The sequence below is a fragment of the Heloderma suspectum genome, chromosome 11 (assembly GCF_057233095.1).
Source record: "Heloderma suspectum isolate Gila_16-S chromosome 11, 16-S_ref, whole genome shotgun sequence".
NCBI lineage: Eukaryota > Metazoa > Chordata > Lepidosauria > Squamata > Helodermatidae > Heloderma > Heloderma suspectum.
Genome location: NC_139468.1, coordinates 21,211,153 through 21,231,596, shown reverse-complemented (window position 1 = coordinate 21,231,596; position 20,444 = coordinate 21,211,153). Strand labels below are relative to the sequence as shown.

At 44.7% G+C, this 20,444-nt stretch overlaps 1 protein-coding gene across 1 annotated transcript in view; it reads right to left on the bottom strand.

The window, feature by feature from the left end:
- The window catches only part of SEMA6D (semaphorin 6D), a 103,750-nt gene that overhangs the window by 4,489 nt on the left and 78,817 nt on the right, over window positions 1–20,444 (bottom strand). The window contains exons 12-18 of the mRNA XM_084817107.1: window positions 18,736–18,891; window positions 15,856–16,029; window positions 14,160–14,300; window positions 13,986–14,063; window positions 11,899–11,960; window positions 11,470–11,526; window positions 3,753–3,920 (exon numbers count right to left, since the gene is read on the bottom strand). Coding sequence (XP_084673233.1) covers window positions 3,753–3,920; window positions 11,470–11,526; window positions 11,899–11,960; window positions 13,986–14,063; window positions 14,160–14,300; window positions 15,856–16,029; window positions 18,736–18,891 — 836 coding nt within the window. The remainder of the gene's footprint in view (window positions 1–3,752; window positions 3,921–11,469; window positions 11,527–11,898; window positions 11,961–13,985; window positions 14,064–14,159; window positions 14,301–15,855; window positions 16,030–18,735; window positions 18,892–20,444) is intronic.

Sequence of the window (20,444 nt, the reverse complement as noted above, 5' to 3'; positions counted from 1 at the left end):
ATCCTACAAATAAACAAATGTAGAGGCCAATCCTAAACCTAAATGCCACCGATTTATGTTGGTAGATTGCTATTATTCATATGCTTTGGGTTTTCCAAATGTACACCACCAGTATAGCACACATACATGCAATGTAATGTCTTGCAATGAATATATGCAGTACCACTTTGCGCTATAATATGGAAGTCTAGGCCATGTGTCCATCAGCCCAGTCCACTGAAAAGAGCTGCCCGTGTGCAATATCTATGTGTGAATGTACTTGTGAATTGTACAAGCAACCCTACAACACTGCCACAGCTCCAGAATACTTGGAGAGCTTGCACCCCATCTTCCATACAGGCCAAGGCTCTTGCCCCCTCTGCCAAGATAAATATTTATGCTGCTCCAGGGAGTTGCACTGCCATTGTGCTGGACTGTCAGGTCAGCAGCAGGTGCGGTTCAGTGATGGCATGGGTTTGCTTCAGTTCTGGGCTGCAGCATTGGTTTTCTACCCATCCTTTCTGGGGCCCCTGCTCTTACCGAATTTGCCAAAGGTGACTGTGGAAAGCAAGCAATGCATGGCTGACACAGGAACACCGTTGGCCAGTTCATCTTTCCTCTCAATAAGGGTACCTAGATCATAGAATCATAGGGTTGGAAGGGGCCTACAAGACCATCGAGTCCAACCCCCTGCTCAATGCAGGAAGCCTGATTCCCATCCAAGTACTAACCAGGGTTGACCCTGCTTAGCTTCCGAGATCAGATGAGATCAGGCACCTATACTAAGTTGCACCCCTTCCCACATGCCTGGTTTACACTCTGGATCTTTCAGCTATTCCAGGCACCTGCAGCTGCAGAGACTTGATGCAGCTCTTACCTAGCTCTATACCTCTGACAGGGGAGAGCTACTGTTGCCTACACAGGCTTGTAGCAGTGCCATGCTTTTCTTTGCTCAAGAAACCAAGGAAATTAGAATGTCAGCAGCTGTTTTCCACCCTTGTTCTCTCTGGTGGCTGCTTTTCTTTGCTCTTCGTCCTCCCAACTGCAAGCCAGAGAGAACAAGGAACATTGCCAGTACAGAGATGTCATTATGTTCTTTTACAAAGAAATGCAAAGGCAGAGTTGTGTAAGGGTGGGTGGACAGTGGTTCCAGTTCTCTTCTTGCTAGAAGGGCAGGGCAAGATGAAAACTGGGTGGAAAGGAGGCTGTCCTTCCACAGCTGCCTGTGATGGCATTCAGAACTCCAGACACAGGGAGGCTTCCGTAAGTCCCTTAATAAAAGAGGACAATGTGTAAGCGGTACCTCTGTGTTGATTAGTTCGAAGAACTCAATAATACTATATTCTGCCAGTGTATTCTCTCTGTCCCCAAATATCCTTTTAAGACTCATAAATAGTAGCTTGTATGTTATTAACTTTAACGATTTCTGCTGGAAAATTGCGGTTAGAAAGTGCTACTCTGTCCTACTGCAATTAATACCTCATGGACAGATTTCTCTCTCAATTCCCTGCTCAACTCATAAATCAGAATCAAAAGTGAGATAGGATTATGCAGATATTGTATAAAACTGTATAATGTGAACATTGCATTGTTAGAGCTATTTTGTTTTTTCCCCTCCATACTGAATGCTTTCTAACTTTGCTATTTTAGGAATGGTATTCTCTGCAAATTAAAAAAAGGTCATGATTATCTTCTCATTTTAAGGTCTATACTACAGTGAGTAATGGACATTTGGAACAGAGCATAGTTTAAAAACCATATGGCTAATGGTGGGTATTAGTTTTTTTGTAATAATATAGAATACGTTTAATTTAGACCTGGAAGAAAAAGAAGAAACTTAGAATTAATTTTGCAATTCATGTGTTAATATCAGAACTTGCAGGGTTTTCTGACAGTGTTTTTTAAAGCAACCACAGACATTGTACTGTTAAGAAAATGTTAGTTTGGCAGAATGCATCTAATTGTGTTATTCCACGCAGGGGGAAGTTAAGACGAAGAAGAGTATCATGGTTTTTGTTGTTGTTAGAGGCAAAGCCTTTGAAGAAAGTTAATGTTCAGGGTTATTGGTTTTAATGGCATTGTGCAGAAGAGGAAAAAAGGAGAAAAGGATTGAGAAGGCTTACTACAGGAAATGTCACCAAGCGTGACTGAGAGCACATGAGCAAATCCTTAGAAAAGCGAACTGGTTTTAAAGGACAATCAAGCGAGATAAAACACCTCAAGCAAAATTATGAATGCACTGCCAAAATGGCTGAAAGGAAACCTGATACGTTTCAGTGAAAAGTAAAATGCAGAAGGTTTGTGGATAACTTGTGGGTCTTAAAACAGAGAGAGACATGCTCATGCAATTATGTGCCATCTACCAAGAGGTATGCAAAAACGAGCCAGTGTGGGTAGATGACAGAGGCCTGGGTTCAAATCCTAGCTCCCGGGGTGGCCAGACACTCTCTCTCAGCCTAGTTTCTTTCTCAGGAAGGGGTTACCCCTTTTTATCTCCACAAAAATCCTGTGACTGTTAGGTTGAGAAAGAGAGAGGCCTAAAGTTATCCTTGTGGACTTCGTGCTTGGGGAGGATTTGAATCAAGGCTTGTCCTGCCCAAGTCCAACAGCCATGGTGCCATGCTGGGTCTCCATACATCTCCCCACAGCAAGTCTTGAACTGGCAACACTCTGATCAGCATGCAAGACACCTCACCATGCAGAAGCTGCTCTTGCAATGTATGAAAAAGTGCACTGTTTTTTTTACCATGGGCACATAGATCAGGTTGTCACTATATGCCTCGGCTGTCTGATACATGTACCTATATGGTCAACGCTTTCCCCTCCCCTCCCCACCCCACTCCCAAGCACCACACTGCCCTTCATACATTACGATGTAGAGGTCTCTTCCTACATGGAGAATAACCTTCTGTGAAGAAGAATAAGAATATGCATGTGCAAAGTTATTCTTAGTGGGAGAGATTTAGAATATTTAAATCCCAAGTCTGATCAGGTATTTTGTTTTTTACAGAAACAACTAAGAGTCTCTTGGCATCTTAAAAGACTAATTAACATTTTGTAGCAGATGAAGGATTTGCCAATATATGGGCACTTACACCATAATCATTTTTTAAGTTGCCTGAGGACTCTTGCCAGTTTTGCTACCACACCCTAATACGACCACTCTCCAGCTGTTGGTTGTAAAGCCATGCCACAGCGGGGCCCCATTTGTGAGTGAATGTTCTATTATCGTGGCTAGTGCATTAATGTGGAGTCACAATTGGCCTGCCAAGAGGAAGCTTGTTGACATCCGTAATAAAGTACATGAAAGGCAGCGAGGTGCTGGAACACTTAAGAGCTGCAATCCTATATACTGGACTTCCAATGGTCAATGGACTTACTTCTGAGTAGAGGTCAATGGGATTTACTTCTGAGTAGAGATACATAGGATTGCACTGTAAAGCATGCATTGATCATGTAGGAAAAACAACAACAAACCCAGCCCTATGGATCTTGACTTGGGAGAGACAAGGATGAGCAATGGTTAGTTGATAGTAACTCTGCAAGACTCGTGTTGCTTCTCCTTGTTCCCCAAATATATATATATATATATATATATATATATATATATATATGCGTGCCCAACAAGGAAACAGATACACAGTTGTACCTTTTGTTCTATAAATAGGCAATATTGCATGCAGTGAATACCAAGCATTTCAATTTAATCTTTGAAACTGCTGAAGCTATCAGGTTTCCTTTCAACCACAATATATTCCCTGATTAAGCCTTACCCTTCGGGACCCCTGATAATGGATCAGAGTAATCAGAAGTGTTTGGGTCATCTTGAGCTACAAATTTCCGAGAGCCAGTCGCTTTAGGTTTCCAGGAACCAATCACTTTGGGTGAGAGAACTGGGATGCTTCCAACTGTGGTAATAGAAGCTGAGGATAACTCCATGTCTGTGGTGGCAAACAGATTTCTATTAATGTGCATTACAGTTAATTTCTTTCCTTTCACGTTTTTTGTTTTAAACCTTCATCAATTGGCAACTTTGCTCAGTGACTGCTAAATTATATCTGGAGAGATGGTGCTTAATGGGCATATTAAGCCTTTTCAGTGGAGGTGCTAGGGGTTGAACCTGTGACCTTCGGGATGCCAAGCATGTCCTCTGCCATGGAGCTATGGTCCCTTCCCCAATCTCATGGGCATGTTCATGTTGTACAGTAAAGGAGTCCCAAATCTGAAAGTATATAGAACCCACAGGCAGCTGAAACTTGTGGCGTCATCGGACTGTGCAAGTGAGCCAAAAATGGCACATAAACTCCCTTTCAGTAGTGATCTGTTTGCTGTGGTCCCATGTAAAGCAAGTATCCATGATTAGATATATTATCTGGATTGCCATAAAGAACAATCTTTGCAGTCCACATCCCTGTATACTTACCCTAGGGTTGCACATGCCGAGTTAGAAAGCCCTCTTGCTGCAACAACCAAATTGAGTTGGTTGGGATTTACAGTCAGATCACGTGCATATTTACTAGGAAGTAAGTCTCACTGGCTCGGATGGAATGGATTCCCAAGGAACTGTGCACAGAAGCGCAGCCTCTAACATCTAACTGTGCATTTTAGCTCCTGTAGTCTCAGTTGGACTTAGCTGCAACCAATTTTTGCAGGGTTGTGTTCACTATCTTGAATGACCCAGAAGCAGCTTGCTTCCAAGGCTCCGAGATACTTGGGGAATGTACTAATAGGAACCTAGGAAACTGCCTTAGACCACTGGTCCATTTAGCTCAGTACTGTCAACAGTGAGCGGCAGTGGCTGTCCAGGGTTTCAGGCAGGCATTTTTGCAGCCAACTTGGAGATGCTGGGGACTGAACCTGACATCTTCGGCATACAAAGCAGCTGCTTTACCACTGAGCCAAGGCCCCTAATGAATACGAGCTGTGCAGCCCTTCCAGTACGATCACCAGCCACTAGTGAGCCTTACACGCCCACAGTGAGTCACTAGACACATGGGATCTGATGATCAAAAGTGGATGCAATTTGCAGGAGCAATCGCCTAACATTTAGGAACTAAACTATGAACATATGATAGGGGACTCAATCTTGACTGAATATTCTGTTCTGCATCCAGCTACTTTCATCAAGTATGCAAACCAGACAGTCATGCATAGATTTATACTGCACATGATCTTCTGAGTTTAGAACTGGGGCAGGGGAGTTTTGAGAACTGTTTGAGAACTGTTTGTTCTGGATTTGGGGCTGGGTTTGTTTTTGGGGTTTTGGGGCAGAAGGTTGGGAGGCATGCAACAATAATTTTATTTAATGTTTAACAGCTACAATGCTTAGACTGTGGTTTTCTTTCCCCCTTTTTTAAGTGTACACAAGCTGTTTTGATGGTTGCTCAAGGAAAAGTGGGATGAAAATTGATTAAGTATGGGGCTTAAAAACTTGGAACCATGTAGTGATGAAATGTTGTGCTGGATGCAAAGGGACCATGAATGTATCAGTGGAAATTCTTTCCAGACCTATCTGGGTGTGCTGCTATACTGTAACATGTGTTGTACTGCCAGAGCCCCAAGGATCAGGGCCCTGGCACTGTCAAAACTGATGCCTTTGCGCTAATGGTGCAACAGCTACTAAGGATGCAAACCTATGCATGTTTCGACAAAAAAAAAAAAAAAAAAAAAGGTCCTACAAGCCAGTGTGGTGTAGTGGTTCGAGTACTACACTGGGAACCAGGAGATCCGAGTTCTAGTCCCCACTTGGCCATGGAAGCCCACGGGGTGACTTTAGGCCAGTCACAGACTCTCAGCCCAACCTACTTCACAGGGTTGTTTTTGTGAGGATAAAATGGAGAGGAGGAGGATTGTGTATGCCACCTTGGGTTCCTTGGAGGAAAAAAGGTGGGATATAAATGCAATGAACAAACAGACAAACAAACCTCCCAGCAATTCTGGGAGCAGTAGGACTTTTTTCTGTCTAAAAATGCATAGGATTGCACCTTAAGGCTGCTGCATGCTGGGGATCCCTCCAATATGACTCAGTGTTGTGACTGGGGACTTTTAGGACATTAATGAGGTCCTGCTTCTTCTAGTGCCAAGATTGCTCAGGGAGTCAGTGCAGCCCTGTCTTGATTTCAGGAAGTCATTAAGAAAGGGCTGATTTGTGTATGGCAAAATGGGGCAGATCTGGCTGTCTCAGCCCCACCTGTCAGAAGAAGGATGCTTCCTCAAGCTTCCTCAAGCTTCAGCAGTACAAGCTACTCTTGATGCCTCTCTAGCAGGGGCAGGGAACTTCCTTCAACCTGGGGGCCAAATCCCTGGGGACCACAATTTGGGGTTGGGTATGGCTGAAGGCAAAGGAGTGGCAAATACCAAAATTACCAGCATATTTTAGCTTAAAGTTTTTACTTTCAGTAACTAAGCCTTAAGAGAGGCATTTCAACCTTTAACAATGGGGAAAAAGACACAAAAGCTGGGAAATCACCCGATGATCACTGGTTGTAGGAAAGGCAGTGGCACCAGGGAAGTGAGCATGGCCTTCTGGGGAACCGTGGAGGGCTGGACTGGGAGCCAAGGAAGGCCAAAATTGGCCCCCTGGGACCGAGGTTCTGCACCCCTGCTCTATAGCTAAAATGGATTTGTAGGACTGGGTGCAAGCCTACACTGAAAAATTATCCCATATGTTTTTTGACCCTTCTCATTCAATGAGAAAAGAAATTTTGAGAGAAAAGAAATTGCTTTCAAAAAGAAATTCAAAGGGCAAGAAATTTCAGAGAAATTCTCACGGGTTGAGTTTGGGGTTTTTGTGCTTTCCTTGGTAATGAGGTGGCTAAGGAGTGTGTGTGGGTGTCCTGTCTGTCATTGTATGGTAATCTCTGTGGCACCCTGTAGCGTCCTTAGCTTCCCGCACTTCAGTTAAAGCCATTGTGAGGAAGACGTCATGAGGCAATTCCTCCCATGGGGTTTTCAGTTCAGGAAGTGCAGGTGGCCTGGGAGGCTGCAGAGCAATGGAAAGATGTGTAATAGAGAGAGAAAACACACACAGCACCCTCAGCCACCTCATAATGATTAGGTAAGCTCAAAAATACCAACAGAAGAAATTTTAAATTCTGCCTCAAAAGAAGTGGAAGCCTCAACACAGTTGCCACCTACAGAAGCAGTGCAGTAAACCAAAAACCCTGAGGAAAAAAGAAAGAACCTGTGCTACAACCTCTATCACTAGTGAGCGCTATCTGTGAGAAACTGTTGGGAGAATTTCCTCTCCCCTAGGAGAAATTCAGTGAAATTGTCCCCCCAATTTCTCTGCCCGCATATAGGCTGGACACAGCTCTATCAGAAACTCTAAAGGCATTTTCATACAATCAGTCTGTAATCCCAAAGGCCAAGATCTTGATTTTTTTCTTAAGCAAAACTTGGAATTTCCAGTGTTCCGTGCTAAAGCTCATATGGCACAATTCATGTTGATGTTAGGGCGGTGCCACTTTCTAAACTTCCTGTGCATATTTAGCCATGTAAACAGAGGAAGGTTTGGGCTGAACATGTCTTAGTCACAAAACCCCTATTAACTGAAAGTGTTGAATTGAGTGCCAACATTTAAAAAGGAGCCTGAAAGTCTTCATTTGTCCATGCATGGGAAAAGTTGTCACACAATGCAACTTCCCTCCCTCCCTACCAGAATTAGATCTTGAGCAAATAAATCAATTAAATGTTTGTTGATCAAACACCATACTTGTTCAGTTATGGAAGTGCAAATATCATCAGACATTAAACGATAGAATCATGTGTTGTTGAGCTCCCAGAAGCATTAGAAAAAAGCCTATGAAAACTGTCACTGGCAGAGGGAATTAATGAAATATCAGAGGGAGCGTTTCAGTCAGGATCAAACTCTGTGCTTGATGGTGCTCTCACTGAAGTCCAATATGGTGTTTGTTTTTTTGCCTTTGGAGTTCAAAAGAGCAGCAGTCAAGTCATTTAAGAGGGATTCAGGAGGAAAAATACTGCAAAATAGGACGGGGAGGGTAGTCGGTGCCCTTGTTACAAACAAGGCTCCAGAGCTTCCATTTTGATGCTGACCTGCTTGATCATTTTCCTCCAGTCCTTTTGGCCATGCTAATAATATACTAATTTCTAAAGGGCCAACTTCTGTTGTTGCCAGGTGTTGAGCTACACAAAGTATGGAAGGTGTTGAGCTACACAAAGCTTTTCTGCAGGGAGAACTAGGATCTGGTTAACATAAGAATTGCCTAGCTGGGTCAAAACCAAGGTCTATCTAGGGCAGGGCTCTTCAGTGCAAGGCCAAGGGCTCCTAGTCACCTCAGCTGCAGTCCTCTGCATCTCCCTTTCACTCTCTCTTTGCAGAAGTTGCTCAGTCTCAGCAGGGGCTCTCTAGCGTTGCCTTGTTTGCTTTAGAGGTGGGCCATCTGCTGTGATCTGGGCTACTGGAGGAAGCTTTGGGGGGTGGGGAGTCAGGAGACCTGACACACTCATCAGCTGTACAATGGCTGGAAGGAGGAGAGGAGAACGCAGGAGTAAACAGCCACTTAGCTTTTATGCGAGAGGATCCTGAGAGGCAAAGAGCAATATGACTGGCTGGCTGCAGTGAAACACTGTACAGCTGCTGGAGGTGGAGGGGAAATGGAATGTGCAGTGAGAAAGAGAGGAATGTGGACCTGTGCTGGGAGTGGCCTCGGTGGCAGTACCTGGAGTCAGAGTGGCCCCTGCTTGAAAAAATTATTTATTTATTAAAACATTTGTATCCCACCCTATATCATTAAGATCTCAGGGCGGCATACAGATAAAATCAATTTAAAGAGTATAAAACAATAAACAATGTAAACTTATTAAACCATTAAACAAGCTAATACCAATCAAAATCTAAAACAATAAAACAGTTAAAACAGTGTGCTACTTTAGGGAATGCATTTAGCCCTCAAAGGCATTGGTAAAAAGCCATGTTTTTACTTGGGCCGAAATTAAACCAATGTATGTGCCAATCGGGCCTTCAAAGGGAGGGCATTCCACAACCAGGGTGCCACAGCAGAGGAGGCCCTCTCCCACGTCTCACCATAGTGTATGATTCGCACTGGTGGGATGCAGAGGCAGGCCCCTCCAACAGATCTCAGTCCTCGGACAGGCATATATAGGGAGAGGCGGGAAATAGGGAAGATTTCTCGGGCAGGGAGGGGGAATCTTTGGCCCTTCAGGTGTTGTTCTTCTCCAGATCCCTGCACCCTCAACCAGCATGGCCAATGGTCATGGATGATGGCAGTCTGTCTAGCAACATTTGGAGGGCCTCAGTTTCCTCGACCCAGATCCAGGCCACCTGCAGATGTAAATGGGGCATAGCAGTGTTGGAGCCCAGCCTCTGGGGTTCACAGCTCTACTGCCTATTTCATGGATGCTCTATATAGCTAACATGGCCAATGGCCATTCTTTAGTCTATTAGCGACAATATAAGAGGAATATATTAGTGACAATGGTCAATAATAATAAATGGAACCTCTGTGTGCAAGGCTAGTATTTATTTATTTACCATGTTTCTATCGCCACCTATAAACATAAGCTCTGTGGATGGCTTACAAACCCCAACATAAAATACAGTATTAAAATTAGCGCTGTGCCAAATACTTTGATTCTTTCATTTTCAGCAATTCAGGGTGTGTGTTTGTGGGAGAAATGAAAGCTCCAGCGAAAGTGGCTGAGGAGAGAGCGTATTTTGAAGAATTTTCTCACTGAGGAGCGGGGAAAAGGTCCCCATTTACCTTTTACCTTTTTAAAGGCAGGAGGTGGCCGAGGAGGTCTACTGAATGCCCACGAGGCATGAGATGGCACATGGTCTTTGTGGGCATTTTGGGAAGAGCTGCCAGGCTGAAAGCCTCTGTGTGAAGAGCCCTGCAATGCTGTGACTGCACAAAGGGTGTTTTAAAAGTAGAAAAGAGAAAGACGACCACCCCTTAGGCACTTCCTACAACTCCCCAATGAGAACACTATCTGAGATTCTCCCCCTCCCTGCAAAAGAGGCAGAAAAAACAATGCCCCTTTTGCAGGGAGGGAAGAATTTCACAGAAGTAGGGGGCATGGATCGTCACAGCACTAATTGAAATACAATACAATGATTAAAATACAATGAATACAGTAAAATGCAGTCTGAAAACGCTCCTTTTGAGCAGCCGAGAAATGAGACCAATTATCGGCTCAGACCTTTAAAGCACTTTTTAAAATAGGAGTTTAAAAGACCTTGGTGCGTAAAAAGGTCTTCACCTAGTGTCAAGAAGACGATAAAGAAGGCATGTGATAGTAGGTCTCTGGATGCCAGAATTTGGGGAAGATATCACCATCACCTCTGAGGTATCTGGGAATGGCCTTTGTGGGAAACCGCTGGACTAGATTGAACTTGGGGGTCTGAGCCAGCAAGAGAATACTTCTGTTAACCAGTTGTTAATTCTGGAGTTTACATATCTAACCATGCCAACTATTACTCTCACTTTAGGCACTGTTGTTAACTGTAGCCTATCCAGTGGAGATACTCAGATTTCAGTAACAACCCCCAAACAGGAGGTCACTGCTTTTTGGAACTGAACTCAAGGCATATATATTTCAGGACCTAAACCAGATAAATCTTGGAAAGCAGCTGTATAATTTTCTCCACTCGAATACGGGCTAAAAGATCAGAGCTGGAATAATGAGCTTAGGAGAGAGGAAAAAGTTCATATATAGGTAATTGAAAAAGCATTGCGGGCATGAAAAGCCTTTTATGTGCTTGTCAGTCATTCTGAGAATGGCTAGGGTTTCTTCCATAGAGGAAGAGTTCCGTGATCCCACTGGGGCTGGGAGTGGAGGTGGCGGAGGAACTTACACTTTCACCAATACATATAAGAGGTAATGCCTTTCTCCCATTTGCTGTGTGTGTGTGTTTCTGGAAGAAAAGTACATATAGCCTCCAGAGATATGATGCTAAATGCAATCTATTAGCACAAATGCATTTCCAAACCTTGAAGGAATCAACACATTTCCAACGCTTGAGAAACACACATTTCAGAAAATGTGTATTTGCTTTATAAATAACTGGAAGACACAGGACAGGAAGGGAGGAAGGGAGAGAGATGAAGAGGGTCAGGCATCCATCTACTAAATAATGATGGAAGGGAGAGTAGCATTCATGATGGTGGAGAGGGGAACGAGAGTCGAAGCTTAAGTTCGTGCAGTGAGAATGTCATCTAAGTTAATCAGGTTTGTCTGTTAATAAAAGATGCATCTCAATTAATAATGAGCAGTTAAGCATGCAGCTACACGAGGTGAAAAGTGCTGAGTGAGTGATAAAAGTCCTGGCTGTATCTTGACCATCAGTGGGAATATGAGTAAAAGCAGAAAAGCAAAAAATATGAAGACTTGCCAACTGCACCAAAGGAAGAGGGGGAAAAGAAAAAGAAGGGGTTCTGAAAATGCTTAACTGAAGGAAAGAAAAGCTTCATTAAATCGGGAAAAAAATGATTGAAAAAAACTAACCAGATGTTGGATCGCCAAATATTTTGTAATCTGGTGTAGTTGTAGTAGGCAAAATTTCTAAAAGAATTAAAGGAACACGTAATCAGTGAAAAGTAACCGAAAGAAAAAGCAAAAGATTGTCAAGGCCTGAGCAACTGAAAATCAGAAAATAAAATACAATTGGTTACCCAAAAGGAAAAGAAAAAAGGAAGGAAAAAGTATTGGCTTAATAACGTGGCTGTAGACCTTCACGAACAATCGTGACGGTTGGGAGAAAAATGGTCAAAGGGCTCCACCACCCAAGATCAAGCAGCTTAGCTTTGTGCCAATTGGTTTAACAGGAGGAGTGGGGGAGTGCTCAGTGCCATTAATGTGACATCCACATCAGAGTGTGGCCCACAAACAAAACCATGCCACATTCTCAAGTCGGCATCTGGGGCTGGAGCTTACCGTGGCAATCGCCAAGTTGCGCGGTGTTACCATATTCCACATCTTGCTCATATCCTCCAACGCTGTGGTTGTATGAAACAAACAAAGACAACCTGCAATTAACAGCATTAGTTGGGAAAACCAATGGTGGTGTTCTCCTTGTTCATCATCATCATCATCCAAAGAAACATAAAAATCACAAAGCATGTTCATTCAGCATTTGTAAGGGGAGGTGGATGCTGGACACAAGAACTAATACGTTAGATACAAAATGGGGCGACAGCTTGAATGTGAACAACCTCTGTGTGGCTCCATAACTCAGCTGTTTAAGCAGGTGCTCGCCTTCATAACTCTATATAGGTTAAATTGAATGGTCGCTGCCTAATCTAATGCTTCTTGATGCACCATCCATTCTGAAAGTTTCCTACACAGTCCCCATTGAAACGAATGGGAGGCACAGACAGGTGCTAGCAAGCGCTGTTGTGTTCTCTCATGCCTCCCATTTATCCCAGTGGGTCTGGCTCAGGGGAACATCCCAAAGACTTTGCCCCACAGAATAGAACCTTCATAGAATAGAATCTTCAGAATAGAACTGTCCGGCACAATCTGGACCACAGTTTAGCCCTGCTCAGTCATTCTGAATACATGTAGAATAAACTCATGAGGAGAAGGAACCCTCTAGCCCTGCAGCCCTCCTCATGTGTTTCCATAACTTCTGGAAGGCGACAGGATAACGAGAAGAGCCTCCATGGATACAGGAGCCTTTCTTCTTTATACCATTGTTCTCCATGAGTCCCCTTCATGGATCACTGCCTTGTTGTGGCGAAGGGGCTTGCGTAACTCAGTGAAGCCATAAGCTATGCCGTGCAGGGCCACCCAAGACGGACAGGTCATGGCAGAGAGTTCTGACAAAATGTGGTCCACTGGAGAAGGAAATGGCAACCCACTCCAGTATTCTTGCCAAGAAAACCCCATGGAACGTATCACAAGGCTAAAAGATATGACGCCGGAAGATGAGCCCCTCAGGTCGGAAGGTGTCCAATATGCTACTGGGGAAGAGCAGAGGGTATTTCCATGAGTATAAGGTGACAGAAATGTGCAATGATGGGGTACAGGGCTGGATCACTCCCTTTCCTCATGCATTTAGTCTTCATAGCTTGAGAATGACTGCATAGGGCTACCGTTTCTTGCCTCCCTGTATAGGGAAGTGCCTCCCTATATACTTTTGCTGGGGAACAACAGTGAATGATGTCTTTTGCCTTCCTGCTTGGTGGGCTTCCCATTGAGGCATCTGGTTGGACACTGTGTGAAACAGGTTGCTGGACTAGATAGCCATTTGGTCTGATCCAGCAGGGCTCTCCTTCCGTTTTCACACACTTGACCCAACCTAGCCCACTGGTGGCACCACTTGTGCCTTTTTCCAAAGCAGCTTATATTAAAAAGCTACAATAAAACGCAATTTAAAAATCACATAAAAATTAAATGCATACAGAAAGATGGAAAACCAGCAAAAAAATACAAATGAACAAACAATAACATAGCAGACTTGGTCATAAAACACTTTCTGGAATAAAAAGATCTTCAAATGCTATCTAAAAATGGCAATAGGGGGAACCATTTGGACTTCCTTCCCCAGGGAGAGAATTCTAGTACCATGGTGGCACCACTGAGAAAGCTCTGTCCCTGGTACTCACTGACTGGATCTTACCTAAGGATGGTCCAGAGAGCAGGACCTCTGATACTGATGTTAAGGCTCTGGCAGAACCTGGTCTGAGGCTGTTTAAGGCAGAGGTGAGCAGAAGATCACCAGGTGTTTTTTGGACTTCAATTCCCAGAAGTCCCTACCAGCATGGCCAGGGGTCAGGAATGATGGAAGCTGAAGTCCAAAATGCTTGGAGATCTACTTCCTGCCTACCCCCCGGTTTAAGCCTTCGAAGGTTACTACAAGCACGTTAAATTGAGTCTTGAAATGAGTAGGTAATTAGATGATTGTTTGAGGGTTGCTCTGGACACCTGAAGTGATGAACTTCTGTGTCAATTTGCATTTCAAATATACCTAAAGCTGCAGCATTGAATCATGAGCTGAACGCCCCCCCCCCGCTACTTACAACATGCTTGATTTCACTCTTCCACAGGTCCCATGGTTCAGCCAGCCACAGTAAGGATCTCGAGAAGCGATACAAGTCCTGCAGCAAGATCAGAGGAGAAGGAATTAACCTTTGACCCCCCCTGAAGCTCGGCATGATCCCCTGTATAGAACGGTTCGGAAGGAGGAGGCTTACTTTTTGCATGACCCGTGACGCTCACAACGACTTAGGGGAATTCTAATGATGCAGCTGGAGAAGGCGACAAATAAAGCATGGTGCTCCTTGTCCAGTTGCAGGGAGATGACCTTCTTGTCTTCTTCACCATCCCCATTACACCTGTTCAGCACAAGGAATTTTGAAATGGTTATTTGCTTTGGCCCCTTCTGATCCAGGGTGATGTTTATCACCTCTGATTTTACATTGAATCTGAGCTGGGTTATGTTTTCTTTAAAATAAGCTGTTAAGAGCAGGAAAAAATATAATGTCTCCAGAGCTTTCAGAGAACATAATGCTTGTCCACAGTAGAATTGGGGGTGAGGGAGTAAATAAGGCATACAGTAATGGGAGAAATAAACCACTAATTTCCATGGTTCGGGGAACCCTTGACAAAGTGACGTCTGGTGGGTCCCCCCCCCCCCACATGAGTGCCCACTGCCCATCCTTGGGCTTGCCTGGTGGCAGCAGTAGGTAGTTGGTAAGCCACCATTTAACATTTCTCACAATGCTTCTTTTAAAACTATTGACAGCATCCCAGAATGCCCTGATGTAATGTTGCTCCAGGGCGTTGTGGGAAAATTAATATTGTGGCCCCAGTTTCAGCTGTCTGAGGGTACCGTGTGTTTGACCAGAGGGCCGTTGACTTATTTCTTGAGACGTATAGGGGGTGTAGCAGATACAAACAAATCCACAATGGGCACGCTTGATCCTTAAGTCAGATCCATGAGGTGGGACTCAGTGGAGCTGCATGTGCAAGGGGCACATACTGACACACACAGTGCAGCCCCGTCAGACCTGGGTGTGTGTTGCATGATGAGACTCAAGCAGATCCAGTAATGTCCGTTCTTTATGTGTGTCTGCCCTCCAAAGAGCAGCCCTCTGTCCTCTGTATAAACCTGTAAGGTAGGTTAAAATCTTGTAGTATAGTGGCTTAGAGTGTTGCCCATTCATGTGGAATGTATATAATAAATGGACTGGTTGAGTTTGTGGCAGAAGGGGGTGGGGGAGAAGCCAGAGAACCATACTTCCAGCTTCTACCCACAGGGGTACAGGACCTCATATTTGGGGGCCAAACATGGCCTGCTTGGGTTCCCCAGATGGCCATGCCCCCTTCTGCTGGCCCCACCCCCTTTCCCTCACCACTGATCATTTGGCCGTTTCCCGGCTTTTGGGCAGTCCCCCTGCCCCGCATTCCAACAGGTTGGAGCATCTCTCCCAATCTCAGTTACCGTCAGCCTCTACCACCTATGTAAGCCTAGGAAGAGAGCAACGTGCATTATCCAGCCTGGTAGATAAGGCTGAATGCACAGAAGGCCTGGCTGAATGAAGTTATCCAGTATTTCATGAGTAATTATTATCCTGATCCTTATTAATGACTTTCTCCATTTCTTTACAGTGTTGGCATTTACATCTGGTGGCAGAGAATGAGGAAGGGGAAGAAATATCATTGCCTTAGTGGGGCACATGCATGTATGTGTGTACATGGGATTAGAATGTGCACAAAAATATTTTCAGATTGCTCAAACACGTATTCCTATAAACACCGGGAAGCACAAGATAGCATGAGCTGAAGTGGGGGAAGCACTTTTAAATCAGGTAGTGAAGAACAGAAGTGACTCAAATGAGACAGTCATTGTAAAATGTCTCTGAGCAGTTCTCGTAAAATAATACCTACTTTGCATGATTGTAAGCATCTATCTCTTCCAGTAATACGCTGTCATTCAAAGAAAAAGGTTTGGTCTTTGCCAAGATTTTAAGCACCATTCCAGCTTCGGAGCCAACAAAGATGACTGTGTAGTTTTGATACGGGCCAGCAGAATGGTCCACAGCGACCGCAGTCAACCGATACCTGTCAAGACCAAGAGATCTTACATAATAATTGCTCTGCATATCTACCAATGTCCCTCCACCTTTTTATCCTTATTTGCTTTTCCAGTGTGGCTGGGACTGTCAGAAAACGGAGAGAGGGCAAGAGAGTGGAGACAGTAACAGAGTCTATTAAACAGACTCTGTTTGGGGAACCTGCAAGCTGTCTCCTCGGAAAGAGTCCCCTGAACACCTGTTTCCCCTAGGTACTGAATAGGGAAGTATCACTGCTTTTGCCTGCTTTTGGGGGGTGGGGCTTCAGTGTCTTGATATCAGCTGCTGTAACACCAATCAACACCTTCACCTCAGGCCTATTTGTGTTACTAGCAATCAACACACTTCACACTAAGGAAAGAGGGAAAGAATGCCATGCATAAAAAACAGAGAATCAAGAATTAATGTGGGTCCACAAAGGTGAGCAACAGCTGGAGTAGCTACTGTCTGGAAACACAACTGAATGACAGTGGAAGATTTGGGGAAGCCAGGAGTGGTTTGTAGACCTAAAAAAAGTTCCGTTCATCATGAGCTCACCCATCTCTATGTCATGATTCCATACACATCATTTTTGCTAGTTTGGTATGATGTGGTCAGCACCACATTTAAGGCTATAATCTTATCTCCATGTTCCTGAGAGCAAGCCCTACTGAAGTCAATGGGACTTGCTTCTAAGCAGGTATGTCCAGTATTGTGAGGCATTTTCCACTTCTCCATGTTGGATAATAGGAACAACTCTGCTGGCTTCCAGATACTAGGGGGCAAGAGAGAATGTGTTGCATAGCCAACACCATCTTATCTAGCTCATCCCCTTGCTGTCCTGTAACCTCCTCTTCCCTTTCTCTTCTTCTCCCTCTTGCCTTTGCAACAAGCACATGAGCTATGTGCTTCTCTGATGATGTGTATAAAAGCACTAATAAAGTAAGTTGATTGAACTTCTTTTTAAAGTGGCTCAAGCCTGTGTTTATTGCCTCGAATACTAAAGGTTGTGTTGCCACGTTTTCTCTGTATATAAAGCAACTCTGCTGTAAGTCACACCAGACTTTCCAGGGCTCCAGACTAATGGGTCTGGACATGTCCCACCTGGTAGTTCTCCTGTGCAGACCCCATTAGTACAACATATCTGACATCATTATGTTGATCACTGGTTGCTGCTAGCACGAACAGGGCAACACACAGCATCATTATGTTGGAGAGATGTAGAAGCTGTAGTGTGCATTGCAGAGGGGGAGAACTCAGTACAGAGCTACTACCCTTGGGTATGCCAGGCCAGCCCCCCCCTCCCGAGTTGCTTGTAACATGGAGTTCCATCCTCTTTGCCACCCATAGGAGGCAGCTGTACAATCCTAGTTCGATCTGGGGGAGTGTACAGTTATTTGTTCATTATCTAATTGATCTAATATGTAATTTAGATACAGCCCACTTTTCAAACTAATTTTCCATAGTGGCTTTCAATAAAATCACAATATAATAACAATGAAACAAAAATAAAAGATGGCACTGAAACACACACAGCAGTATTAAAGAAACCGCAGAACCAACCATATAAAATGCCTTCTGGAATAAGAAAGTTTTCAGATATGATCAAAACATGCAACTCTTGTCTGTTCCCCACCCCCACCCCAAGAAGGATTTCCACAATTTGGGAGACATCACCAAGAAAGCCTTGTCTCTGCTACCTGCCAATTAGGTCTCTGTTAATGTTGAGCCAGAGAACAGGACCTCTGATGCTGCTCTTAATGCCAGAACAGGTTCATAAGGGTGGAAACCATGTTAAATTGCTTGAGATAACCTGATGTTGGGCTGTTTATTGATTTCAAAGACCCACAGTGCAATCCTATCAGTGTCTACTCAGAAGTAAGCCCCACTGAGTTCAATGGGTATTCTTCTGAGATAAGTGCATATAGAATTACAAATTTATACACCGTGTTACAATACCTTTCAAAATGGCGTACACATTCATTTCAGAACCGGACAATGCATAAAACCAACCACAAAAACAGCGGAGCAAAGAGGATCTTTTGAAGTCAGTTACTGCTGCAGAGAAGACCATGCTTCTTGGGGAGGCCTCCATATCAGAGACAGTAGAGCAGTTTGGTGATTTTAAACTCTGGGCTTCATGGTCCGATGGGGCCTTCCCTCTTTAGAGGGTAATGTGCAGTGGAGGCTGGTGGCCCCGATGTCAGTGGGGCGGTAAATCCACTCTGGGTTTCAGTCAGAACAAGTCAGAAATCTAAAGCAGCTCTCCATGGTGCTGAACACATTTCACGAGCAACCAGCCTCTACTGGTAATGTGTATTATTGCACTTGGTTCAAAATGTGATCAGCAAGCCCTGCTGTGTTTGGGGGCCCTCCCGCTCATTCTGCTGAGTGAGGCCCTGGTCTTGTGCCCCAAAGTCCTGTCCCGGTGACAGGTCTTAATTCACAGTGTCTGTGTTTGTCTGCATAAGCGTCATACATCCAGGTAAGTGTTTTTTTTAAGCCACTTAAGGGCACTTATTTCCATTCCAGGCAGCTGTCCCCTCTGCCAGGATATCACATTGTTGACCCTAACCAGCCTCTTTGCAGGAGAATCTTCCATCGCCAAAACACCCATGATGGTGCAGAAAGGCCCAGAGTTCCCTCCCATTGTGACAGGAACTGTATTTTATCTCAGATGTGCAGCACCTGGGCCTGGTGTCGCCACAGTCCTTACCTGACTCTTGTCTTTGTGAACCAAGGCTCCTCAATGACGGATGGAATGGCGGAATCCATCAAGGGGTGGGACTTGATGAAAGCGAGGGTTTCATCTGGGAAATCAATGGAGGTTTTGTAAGCCTCTGCTAGGCCGTGTTTTGCACAGCAGCCAGGTCTGAAAGGAAAGCAACATTTTTTCCCGATTTTTTTTAACGTTAATGCAAAGGTTAAGAATTCTGAAAGGGCAGGGTAAAACGGCCAAGGGAAAACATATTTCGGGTCCAAAGGAAAACTGCTGCCTTGGGTCCATTTCAGACAGACATTCTGGAAGTGGCTGGCCAATTGCTTTGCTTTAGCCTGGGTTATCCCATATACATGGTCAGTGAGTCACCTGAACCGTGGACTACATGCACACATTTTGATATGGCACATTGCCACTAAACCAATACTGGGAAGGTGTGCTTGTGGTCTGCAAACTCCTAGAGGGGAGGGAGAAGGATATAGCTCTGGGGGAGAGCACATACCTCATATGCAGCCTCAGGTTCAATCTCCAGCCCCTCAAGTTAAGGACTTCTGGGCAGCTAGGCTAGGAAGGATGCCCCTACAAAGTCCTGGAGGGTCTGCAGCCAGGACTGAGCCTTACAGACCAATGGTTTAGCTCAGTACGAGGCAGCTTAGGATAATGTCTGTGATTAATGTCTCTTCTATTATTATTTTTGGGTAGCATTTCAGCCAGGTAAAGACTGTATTACTTGCCAAGAGTAAGTCATATTACTTGCCAAGAGTAAGTTACCCTGAGAATAACCTGAGTACTCTCAGGGTAATGGCTGTAGCTCAGTGGTGGAGCCCCTGCTTTGCATGCAGAAGGTTCCAGGTTCAATTCCCGGCATATCCAGGTATGGCTGGGAAAGACTTGTGCCTGAAACCTTGGAGACCCCTTGCCAGTCAGCATAAACCAGCTTTCCCCTACCTGGTGCCTTCCAGATGTTTTTGGACCCCAATTCCTCTCAGCCCCATCCAGCATGGCCAATGGTCATGATGGAGGTTGTAGTCCAGTGCTGAGATAGATGGACCAACTGTCTAACTCATTAAAAGGTAGTGTCCTAAATAAGGAAGCTATTCATTCAACTGTACTAATTCACTATTTGTTAAATCTTTTAAAGTACATATCCAGAGATAAAGCTTAATTAAAAATCACCTTATCTGGCATCTACTTGGTTACTTAATGTTAATTCACAGATGAATACTTAAGATGATTAAAGAAGCAATACTATGGCCCCTACACAGCATCGGGGGTGGGGGGCAATAGGATTTTTCAGATTCCTGGATCCAAGGTCAGAGACAGCGCTCTGCTCTCAGACCCAGGAGTCTGAGCTACCTGCTCCTCCCCCTCCATCTCACAGCTGGCGTGGAGAGAACCATGCTGGCTGCCTCTCCGAGGTCACAAAAGCAACCTTGGAGAGGAGGGAAGGGGGGCGGTTCTGTGGGTGGGGAGGGGACTGGGGTGGCCAGCTTATGAAGAATCCTCTGGCCTCCACAGCCTGCTTCCTTCCTGCTCTGCAGAGCTCCTGCTGGATGGGTGAAAAAACCCATCTAGCAAAGATGTAGAGCTGGAGAAGCATGGAGGCAAAGATCTCCTCCGCGCTCCTCCCACTCTGCACAGGATGCCCCAAAGCCTCCATGTTCAGAGGCTGATGGGCATCCTGATAGGATTGCACCCTGAATTGC